Raw genomic sequence first — 12,081 nt, 5'->3', positions numbered from 1 at the left:
CTTAGAGATGTCACTGTGACAAGAAATGGAGTGCACAATCAACTGCTGACATGACATTCTAAAGCCTGTCAGACTCTCAGGCCACTCTTCGTCTCTCTTTTCTGTTCTAGCTGTGTGGTGGTGAGTTCCACCCATACAATGTTAGGTGATTTGAGTACTTGGAAAAACACTACATAAAATCGTCCTTCAATTTAACTATTTCCCATGACAGTTAAGGTAAAACATATTTATATGGCTCTTGTGAATGAAGCACAAGGGACAAACATGACAAAGTTTGGATACATTATTAAGGGGGATCCTGTTGATGAATTGTATTTAGGTGGTTTTAGTCCTACCTGTGGGTTCAGAGCTACTCCAGTTCTGTCTTGCGATCCCTTCAACCAGACTGGTTCTCCTCAATGACTCACCAGTCTCCTATTAGAGAGAAATTAAAAAGGTTGCATCACGGTGGAGCTCTCAGGCTGATTGTTACCTTGATAATTCTCTCCTCATATCTATCGAATCACCACTAAGCAGGACTGCTGAGATTGAAAGTCCTACTGAGACTATCCTAATATGGACACTGTATATACTTCATGCTATTCGCTCAACCATCGTGTCATGAGTTATTGGTGATGGTGAGAGGTTAGCATGTCTTGTGGGTAGGATCTTTGACCCACTGTAACTTTCTCACTCATCATTATTCACTATTTATTCTTGATTATCCATAATCATGGTAGCATCCACATTAACGTATAAGTGTTAGAAACATATTCTATTGTTATTTACAACGCAAGTTACTCCAACATGACGCATATATTATTTACCATTCATTTCTACTGGGCTCAAAAAAATTGAAACACACCAAATTAATTTTTTTACTGCAAATGCATCCAATAACTTTGTAGGGTCACAAGCTTGATGTAGTCATTCCGTGCTAAGAATATGGTACCAAATACTAAACTTTTGACTACTTGATAAGAATCTTTGTCAATCATTTTTACCTCTACCTTTGAGGGAAAAACATATGACTTGTTGAACAAAATCTATTTCTATGAGCAATTGTATTAGTATTAAAGAAAATAGTTTCCCAATTTCTTGGAGCATTCAATATTGGTCAGTATTTAAATTATTTATTTAAAACAGTCATTATTGCGCCTCTTTATCAAGGGTGTCAATCATTTTGGACCCCACTGTCGTGTGTATCCATGTAAAAAATAGTTAAAACTCATGACATTTTGATGACGGTAGTGTGCTCAACAAGTTCTTGACCATTTTTGTGTTTACTTTTAGAAAATAATGATATTAAAGGACCAAAATACCCCAAAACCTCAAAATTGATAAGTAGATGTAATTTCACCCTGTGGTGCCTGGCCTTAACTTTACAGTCAATGGACAGAATGGGAAGCATGAACTATTGTTTTTATGAGAACCACAGGCCAAGTCCTCGGCACCAATCGGCTGAATATGCAAGTCATTTTGGGGGAGCATTACATCTCTCTTGTTTGTCTTTTTGTTCTTAATTTATTTATTTTTGAACAAATTACTCCACTCCCCACAAAGAGCCTATAGACGAATGGTAATTGTTGTAGCCCTGCAGGCATCAGTGAATCTTGTTCATTTGCTGCTATTGATTAAAACTAAGTGTGCAAGGCACTGCAAGGAACTAGATCAAGAATCCCACTCCCCCCCATCCCTCAAGACAATTAGTATCATCCAGTACAGAGGTATCTGCCAATTCTCATGCTGGGGGAGACTAAACATAGATCATTACAGGGGTGGGCAACAAGTCAGATCACTTTGGAAAGTCAGAGGAACCGTGTCAATAACGGACTGCATGGCAAATGTTGCTGATGTGTCTTAGAGGTTACTATTGGAGTGATTCCCCCAGATGCAAAAAGTCTAACAAATGATCATGCCCCATTATGGGTGAATTATTGGTCGGTGTAATGATGTTGTTCAATGTGGGATCAGACATCATGAATGGGCAATTGCAAATATGCACCAGAGTTGTATGTTTCCTTTGGAAATACAGGTTTAGCTCACAATGATCAAATTAAACTAAGCTGAAAACACACAGCCAATAAAAATAAAACAAAAGTTGGGATTTTTAACTAGGTAGCACATGAAGTTTCAAGTGTGGAGTTCACCCAGCTCCATCATTTCCTAAATAGAGAACTATTTATCAATCTGGGGGCATGTTTTGGATCTTCAACAATTTCAACTATTAGCACAACTTTCAAAAATCATATCGATAAGTTATCAATACATAACATTTCCTATGCCCAAAACAGATATCAATGCAAAATGCAGCACACATGGTAAATTATTAACTTTGCTCCTGGGTGATGTTTCCCGTAGGTACAGATCTAGGATCAGTTTCCCCTCACCTATTCCAAACCTTAACCATTGTTTGGGAAAATGAAAAACTGACCCGAGATCAGTGTCTAGGGGCAACTTCACTCTCCTCCATTTACCTCTTTCACCTGGCGCTGCTCGACTCCAGTGCACTGGTTGGTCATTTGCTCGTCTCCGGCCTTGACCAGAGTGAGATAGTAGCCACTGCCAAAGTATTTCTTCAAGAACAGGGAGGAGCCATAGCAACACATCTTGCCGTGAGAGATAATGGCAATGCGGTCTCCCAAGATGTCCGCCTCATCCATGTGATGAGTGGAGAGGATGATTGTGCGACCTACGGGGAAGAGATGGAGAAAACCAATCTATTGATTTCACTCAATGGGTCCAATTTGAGGTGGTAGCAGTGGTGGTTCTAGACCATTTCAACTGGGGGGGGGGCAAGCTGGGGCCAGTTGTACTGTTAGAGGGGCCAGTTACATTAGACGTTATTGTTTTCTTCACTGCATTGCAGGCATTAGCAGGCAAAAGACCATGTTCCGCGTTGCCACTGTCTAATAACGGATGTAAAAAAAGAACGCTAGCAAAAATTAGTTATGTAAAAATGATTTCATACTCCACATTTAGTGGGGGCCACAAGGGGTTCCAAAATTGTTGTCACAAGGGCACTGCCCCCCCCCCAGAACCGCTAGTGGGTGGTAGGGGGGTGGTGTGTGTATGTGTGTGAGTCAGTACTCTGGGAGTAGTTTGTTTGTTTTGTCAACCATCTTGAGAAATAAAGAAAGTTGCACCAAATAAACAACAAATGTAAAGTCATTGAACTGAGACAAGTTTCCACAATGTGTTTTTGTGCTTATATCCTCATTGTCCAGGCCTCTGTGTTAACACTCACACTGTACTGCAAAGCAACAAGACTGTGTGTGGGTGGGAATCTGGAACAAATGACAAATTCTGCAATAACAGTTTTCCTTCCAAATCAAGATAGAAAACAACAACTACATACACTTCCTCCTAAATAGAATACAATATAACCAACATACAACTATGCATAGGCCTGGTTAAATAAATCTACTAAACAGTCCCTTTGTTGTGTTTCTGAACACACTTTCCTTTCTTGTCAGTGGAAGTTATATTTGAGTGAAACCAAATGGCAACCACAGAGAATCCATACACGACCCCGGAGCCTGCTTATTCACAGAGGGAGGGGGTGGGTTATATCATGCAGCCTGAGCTAACATATACTAATTAGCACATTCCTAGTCAATCAGGAAGCAGGCATGACATTTGTGATGAAGTCACAGCATGGTCATCTAGCCGATGTCGTTAGCTCACAGCGTGCGTAGTGGCAGCGGTGAAATGTATCTCTGTTATTGTTGATTGTGCCACATTTCAAAACAGCATAAACACCCCTTGTCTCCAATTTATACTCTGATATGCAAGGAAATGTAGGATTTTAAAGGTTAGCATTACACTTCAATAAAGCCATTGTAACAGGATATTTACATTTTAAGAGGAAATAATGATGTAACAGGCTACATACTGCAAGACTGCTAAACGGATGTGAAATTAGGCCTAAACACTACATGCAACCATTGTGTAAAACAACAATGTGAAAACTAGCAACCCCTATATTACAAGATACTGACTAGAGTCAAAGTAATATGGAAGTGAAATACACTGTGCTGTTTTGTGGAATTGACAGTTGTATCTGCATAATATTGGTGATGCAGTCCTTTACCAGGATAATTCATGCTGATACACTAACAGCCACAGTAACAGCCACAAGTAGAGGGGCATTGTACAGTCGGACATACAGTTCCATGATATGACGCACACTCTCTCTTGATTAGCTGACCGGCTGGATTCCCCCCCCTCCCCCCGCCATTTTTCGTCAGATTTGGGGTCATTATTACAAAAGGTCAAGGCTATCGGCTGAGCGTGTCGTTTTTTCCCCTCCGAGCTAGTTAAATTTGTATCCCCACAGGACGCATTACCTGGATAAGGACACACTCGGAGGTCGTTAGCCATAGCCTCACGCAGCAATATGCTATTTTGTTTGGAGAAACTGAGAACCCAAACCATTTTTTCCCTCACACCTCTTGTGCCCTGTCACCATCTGAGCTTCTAAACTCGTTCTCTGTGCTATGCTATAGCTCTTTACTACCATGGCCCAGACGCCCATTGAGTGTCTCACTGAGATCCCATGACTCTGAAAGTATCAAAACAAGCATGTCACAAACATCAAAATGTAAACATTAGTGCAGCCACCTTATTAGTTTTAGGCAGCATTAGGTTTGCTAGCAAAGAGGGATGCAGTACTTAACTAACTGTAAATATGTCAATCACAATGGTAAAATGTAAACAACTGGAGACACCTCATTTTTGGAGACAAGTAATTGACACGGCAGCACTACTGTAGCACGCAAAATAGGGTAGAAACAATTGCTAACTAACTGCAAACACATTTTGTTGGCTAACTAATTACCTTGACTAACTGCGGGGGAAAACAATGCACTTATTTAACATTAATTAGCCAATGCAAATCTCGTTGCTAGCAAGCAAGATGCTGTATCAAAAACGGTTTGGTGTCTCCATCACTGTTTACCATGATGTCTACACTTTCCAATCAGATTGTTTCTCCCCGAAGTAGCAAGATAGTTAATTAGTAACGCTGTCATAAAAAAAAGCCTCCAGAATGATGGGAGGTGGCTACAGTTGTGTTCATATTTTACCAAATGTGACAGAATGCACTTTCCATGCGTATAAAATGTATAGCAAAGAGCGGTTGTTTGAAGGGGGAAATTGGGTGGAGTGCAGCAGGTAGTCCCATGTGATTCGGCACTACTGACATGGCTCATTTTGCATGGCCGTTTGTGCTCGCTGTTGATTTTTCAAGAAATTGCCTTGGTTTACAGGGAGAAATAATAAAAACACACTGGATGATGGGAGCTGGGAGAAAAATAAATGTGTTTGGTTGGTGTGCAGCCCACAAAGGTATACTGATTTATGGTGTGTTGTGGTGCATTACAGAATAAAGTGATAAATCAAAGTAGTGGGAAACACGGGCACATCTCCTGTGCTGTGACTACATGCAACATAATACCGGTGAAAACCAAAGTTCTAAAATCCTGTATTCCTTTAAGAGTACATCAAAAGGAGGGATGCAGACATTCATGCAGTTTAACAGCTGCAAGATAGTTAATAGGCGTGTATATTTAGGCTAAAGTAAGCACTTCGTACTGCTGTGCCGAGGCTGGACCCTAATTAACCAAATCCACATTCAGAAAATGTTCCCTCCTCCTCAGACATCACTCAGTCTTCTTAACTGTAAACTAGTCAATCCTCCTCCCTCCTCCTCAGACATCACTCAGTCTTCTTAACTGTAAACTAGTCAATCCTCCTCCCTCCTCCTCAGACATCACCCAGTCTTCTTAACTGTAAACTAGTCAATCCTCCTCCCTCCTCCTCAGACATCACCCAGTCTTCTTAACTGTAAACTAGTCAATTCCTCTCCCTCCTCCTCAAGCCCTCATCTAGTCAAGTCCAAACCCTGCACTAGTCAAGCGTCAAAACTTGACTAGGTGAAGGGTGAGGTCTGAGGAATGATAATATTCCTAATATGGATTCCATAATAACTAGATCAATAATGTGGAAACTATTTACACCTGAACAGTACCTGGGCTTGTTCTCTTGTTCTCTCACTCAATGAGAAACAGAAAATCTGCCTGAAGTGTTGCAGTTATCGTATTACTAAACCACTAAATAAGTCTGACATTCACCACACTCCATAGCATAGACAGAGGAAGATAAGTGTTAACAATGACATCATCGGTGTGCATCGCGTGATTTTGACCAACTGTGAGTAGGCATTTCCTACTTATTGGTTGACGATGTCACTGGAAACATTTATCTTGCTCTATCTTTTTTACTACAAAACACAGAAACGCATCATTTTCACATACAGTCTGTTGATTTTGGGGTGGTGCAGGAGATGATGAACATGAAGATGACAAATTGTGAAGTTTTGCTTTTAAGGGACTACATTTAGAAACATGACTTGCACTTCGTTTTGGGGTTGTCTACATCTTTTACTGCAAACAGGCTGTATATAAAGAGAGTGTTCTGTTTATCTAATCAACAGTAAATAGAACATTTCAATTGAGAAAAGTGGGAAGTTACTGATGAATTGGAAGGATAGGATTTCTTAGTGTCTTGAGAGTGTTGAGTTATATCACAACGGTGGAGGGTCTCTCTTACCACACCTCCACCCCAGTAAAACTCAAAAGGTCAAGGGGTCTGAATAATATATATATATGTACATATGAGTTCAATGGGGAGTGTTGCTGCACAGCTATTTTCAGGTCTCTCCTGAGATGTTTAAGTCCGGGCTCTGGCTGGGCCACTCAAGGACATTCAGAGACTTGTCCCGAAGCCACTCCTGTGTTCTCTTGGCTGTGTGCTTAGGGTCGTTGTCCTGTTGGAAGGTGAAACTTCGCCCCTGTCTGAGGTCCTGAGCACTCTGGAGCAGGTTTTCATCAAGGATCTCTCTGTACTTTGCGCCATTCATCTTTGCCTCGATCCTGACTAGTCTCCCAGTCCCTGCAGCTGAAAAACATTCCCACAGTATGATGATGCCACACCATGCTTCATGGTGCCAGGTTTCCTCCAGACGTGACGCTTGGCATTTAGGCCAAAGAGTTTATTCTTGGTTTCATCAGCCCAGAGATTCTTGTTTCTCATAGTCAGAGTCTAAGTGCCTTTTGGCAAACTCCATGTGCATTTTATTGAGGTGTGGCTTCCGTCTGGCCACTCTACCATAAAGGCCTGATTGGTGGAGTGCTGCAGAGATGGTTGTCTTTCTGGAAGGTTCTCCCATTTCCACAGAGGAACTCTAGACCTCTGTCAGAGTGACCATCGGGTTCTTGGTCACCTCCCTGACCAAGGCCCTTCTCCCTGATTACTTTTGTGCCTTATTGCAAACAGGATGTATGTTTTGGTATATATTCTGCACAGGCGTCCTTCTTTTTACTCTGTCATTTAGGTTAGTATTGTGGAGTAACTACAATGTTGTTGATTTATCCTGAGTTTTCTATCACTGTTTTAATGTCATCCCTGAGCGGTTTCCTTTCTCTCCAGCAATTGAGTTAGGAAGGACGCCTGTATCTTTGCAGTGACTTGGTGTGTTGATACATCATCCAAAGTGTAATTAACAGGATATTCAATGTCTGTTTTTATTTTTAGTCATCTACCCATAGGTGTCCTTTTTGCAAGGCGTTGGAAAACCTCACTGGTCTTTGTGGTTGAATCTGTGTTTGAATTTCACTGCTCGACTGAGGAATCTAACCAATAATTGTATGTGTGGGGTACAAAGATGAGGTAGTCATTAAAAATCATGTCAAACACTATTATTGTACACAGAGTTAGGCCTTATTATGTGACTTGTTAACCACATTCGTACTCCTGAACTTAATTTAGGCTTGCCATAACAAAGTTTCATTTTTTACTAATTTGTAAAAATGTCTAAGAACATAATTGTACTTTGAGATTATGGGGTATTGTGTGCATGCCAGTGACACAAAATCTAATTTGAATCCATTTTAAATGCAGGCTGTATCACAACAAATTGTGTAAAAAAATCAAGAGGTATGAATACTTTTTGAAGGAACTGTATGTCAACACAGACAGATTCCTTACTGTACAAGCAAAGCTTGTTTACACTACTGCTCCGACGTTTGGAATGAATTTGTTCTGATACTATATTAGGTCATTTGTCAACAGGGGATTAATTTGTTCTTATACTGTATTATGTCATCTGTCAACAGGGGATTCATTTGCTCTGATGCTATATTACGTCATTTGTCAACAGGGGATTCATTTGTTCTGATACTATATTAGGTCATTTGTCAACAGGGGATTAATTTGCTCTGATGCTATATTACGTCATTTGTCAACAGGGTATTAATTTGTTCTGATACTATATTTGGTCATTTGCCATCAGGGGATTCATTTGTTCTGATACTATATTATGTCATTTGTCAACAGGGGATTCATTTGTTCTGATACTGTATTATGTCATTTGTCAACAGGGGATTCATTTGTTCTTATACTGTATTAGGTCATTTGTCAACAGGGGATTCATTTGTTCTGATACTATATTATGTCATTTGTCAACCGGGGAGATGCTGTATTAAATTACAATCTGTATACATAATAGATTGAGCAGCTACGAAACAAATTGTTCATGGAATAACCTATGAATTGGTTTTCAGCTGTGATATCGGTGATAATAGGATTCATTTGCAAGGCAATGTGGCATCACGGTGATTATTTCATTTATTGACTTGATTATAAAAAAATATGTGGGAGATGAGGCATTTAATTCAGCCTAATTTCATTCATAAATGCATCATTTCCATAAAATGCCTTTTGTTTTTGCTTTTTGATTTATGCTTAGAACATTTGTCTTATCTCAATGATTCATCACCTTAATTAAAAACACACTGCAGGCTGTAGCATCAGATACGCACGGATCATTTTCTAGCATTCTCTAAATGGCATAAACGCTATTGTTTCCCCAACTGATCGAATGAAACTTAAACATAATCCACTATCATTACCAAACGTTTTGTCAACTACATCCTCGCCTAAATATGAGAATATATTTCACTGCTGAGACATTAAGCTTTAACCAAATATATAACGCTGTAAGCTGTAATATCAGGACATGTTATTTAATGTAATCCCGAGTTAAACTTTGAAGTTAGGCAATAAACTACTTCTCTGATAGAAAGCGGCCTATGTGGCATCGATATTAGTCAGGAAAATGTATTCTAGTGTCAAAATTGACAACAAAGTGTAAATAGGATCATTTTTTTCAGAAAGTCAGTCTCTGAGGCTTGAGTTTCGATTTCGGCAATGCTCAGTTGCCCACTAACACGGGATACACAGCTGCAGGGATTGCGCTCTATCAAATCCCACCACAGAACACATAACAGATTTCTTAAGTTACACTTTATACATTTACACTTTTTATTTTTTTACATTTTAGTCATTTAGCAGACACTCTTATCCAGAGCGACTTACAGTAGTGAATGCATACATTTTTTTTTCTCCCCGTACTTGCCCCCCGTGGGAATTGAACCCACAACCCTGGCATTGCAAACACCATGCTCTACCAATATATTTACAAAAGTATGTGGATACCCCTTCAAATTAGTGGATTCAGCTATTTCAGCCACACCCGTTGCTGACAGGGGTATAAAATCAAGCACACAGCCATGCAATCTCCATAGACAAACATTAGCAGTAGAATGGCATCACTGAAGAGCTCAGTGAATTTCAAGGTGGCACCGTCACATTTCCAACAAGTCAGATTTTTTAATTTCTGCCCTGCTAGAGCTGCCCCGGTCAACTGTAAGTGGTGTTATTGTGAAGTGGAAACGTCTAGGAGCAACAACTGCTCAGCCACGAGGTGGTAGTAGGGCAGTGGCGGTGACCGTATTACCCCCACACCAGCGGTCTGGAGTCATTGAAGGCAGTCAAATTCCACGTGACCATTTAATCACAGTAATTTGGCTTCTCCAAGCTCTGATGCTCATTAGTAGTCTACCAAACTTGATAACTGCCTGGTACTCAGCCCTCTATTGTCCCTCTAATCACTCTGATATCAATGCAAATGTAATCGAAAATCGAATCAAACACTTCATGAGAGCCCATGAGCTCATGTTGCACAACATTTCTATAGGCTAAGCAATTGCGCGAGAAAACAGAGTGATGGCCTCTACTAAAAAGAGGAGGATCCCATCAGCTTTATTTAGGCTAGGTCTAGTAATATATATATATATATATTTCTCAACTTTACCAATATTAAGCACATTACTTATCTATATAACAGGAGTATAGCCTACCTGGCTGGCATGAAAATGGACCATGGAAAAAGTGTGCTCCATTCGCTATTAAAGTGCATAGATGACATGTATTTTTTTCTGCTGCCCCTGCTTTGAGACAGGTGCATGATAATGGTCCATTCTAAATCAAAACAAATTTCACACATACAGTACCAGTCAAAAGTTTGGACACAACTACTCTTTCAAGGGTTTTTCTTTATTTGAACTTTTTTCTATATTGTAAAATAATAGTGAAGACATCAAAACTATGAAATGACACATATGGAATCCTGTAGTAACCAAAACAGTGTTACATACAAAAATATATTTTACATTTATCATCAAGCCACCCTTTGCCTTGATGACAGCTTTCCACACTCTTGGAATTCTTTCAACCAGCTTCATGAGCTAGTCACTTGGAATGCATTTCAATTAACAGGTGTGCCTTGTTAAAATTTAATTTGTGGAATTTATTTTTCATCTTAATGCATTTGAACCAATCAGTTGTGTTGTGACAAGGTAGGGGCGGTATACAGAAAATAGCCCTATTTGGTAGAAGACCAGGTCCATATTATGGCAAGAACAGCTCAAATAAGCAAAGAGAAACAACAGTCCATCATTACTTTAAGACATGAAGGTCAGTCAATCGGGGAAATTCCAAGAACTTTGAAAATATCTTCATTTGCAGTCAAAAAACATCAAGCGATATGATGAAACTGACTCTAATGAGGACCGCCACAGGAAAGGAAGACCCAGAGTTACCTCTGCTGCAGAGGATAAGTTCATTAGAGTTAACTGCACCTCAGATTGTAGTCCAAATAAATGCGTTGCAGAGTTCAAGTAACAGACACGTCAACATCAACTGTTCAGAGGAGACTGAGTAAATCAGGCTTTCATGGTCGAATTGCTGCAAAGAAACCACTAGTAAAGGACACCAGTAAGAAGAAGAGACTTGTTTGGGCCAAGAAACATGAACAATAAGCATTAGACGGGTGGAAATCTGTCCTATTGTCTGATGAGTCAATCATTTTAGATTTTTGGTTCCAACTGCCATGTCTTTGTGAGGCGCAGAGTAGGTGAACAGATGATCTCCACATGTGTGGTTCCCACCATGAGGCATGGAGGAGGAGGTGTGATGGTGGGGGTGCTTTTATGGTGACACTATCAGTGATTTATTTGGAATTCACGGCACACTTAACCAGCATGGCTACCACAGCATTCTGCAGCAGTACGCCATCCCACCTGGTTTGCTTTATGTGGGACTGTCGTTTATTTTTCGACAGGACAATGACCCAAAACACACCTTCAGGCGGTGTAAGGGCTATTTGACCAAGAAGGAGAGTGATGGAGTGCTGCATCAGATGAGCTGGGCTCCACAATCCCCCGACCTCAACCCAATTGAGATGGTTTGGGATTAGTTGGAACGCAGAGTAAAGGAAACAAAAAATATATTTGTTTAAAACTTTTTGGGTTACTACATGATTCCATATCTGTTACTTCATAGTTTTGATGTCTTCACTATTATTCTACAATGAAGAAAATAGTAAAAATAAAGAAAAACCCTTGAATGAGTAGGTGTGTCCAAAATTTTGACTGGTTCTGTATATTATTTAGTATATGTAAAGAATTCTATAATATCACTTGTGAATTATATATGAATCACTTGTGAATGATACCCAGCATAAGAAACAATGCCTTCTTTTTGACACTTTTCTAATCATAGTCGCACACCTCATGTAGCCTAGCCCATAGGCATATATGTTTTGATATGGTTGTATCACAAGTGGCAAAATATCTTCTTAAAATTAACCACATTAATCCACTTTACAAGGGGTGTAGAGCCTAGCTGGCATACATAAGC

General features: G+C 39.9%; 1 protein-coding gene across 2 annotated transcripts in view; it reads right to left on the bottom strand.

Moving 5' to 3' along the window:
- The window catches only part of LOC106577627 (phospholipid-transporting ATPase ABCA1), a 230,701-nt gene that overhangs the window by 119,593 nt on the left and 99,027 nt on the right, over positions 1 to 12,081 (bottom strand). For both annotated transcript variants that reach the window (XM_014155904.2, XM_014155905.2), the window contains exons 23-24: positions 2,457 to 2,671; positions 336 to 414 (exon numbers count right to left, since the gene is read on the bottom strand). In XM_014155904.2, coding sequence (XP_014011379.2) covers positions 336 to 414; positions 2,457 to 2,671 — 294 coding nt within the window. The remainder of the gene's footprint in view (positions 1 to 335; positions 415 to 2,456; positions 2,672 to 12,081) is intronic.

Source organism: Salmo salar, chromosome ssa18, assembly GCF_905237065.1.
Source record: "Salmo salar chromosome ssa18, Ssal_v3.1, whole genome shotgun sequence".
In the NCBI taxonomy this organism is placed as follows: domain Eukaryota; kingdom Metazoa; phylum Chordata; class Actinopteri; order Salmoniformes; family Salmonidae; genus Salmo; species Salmo salar.
Note: the sequence above shows the minus strand (reverse complement) of the source record. Positions and strands in the feature narration are given on the sequence as shown.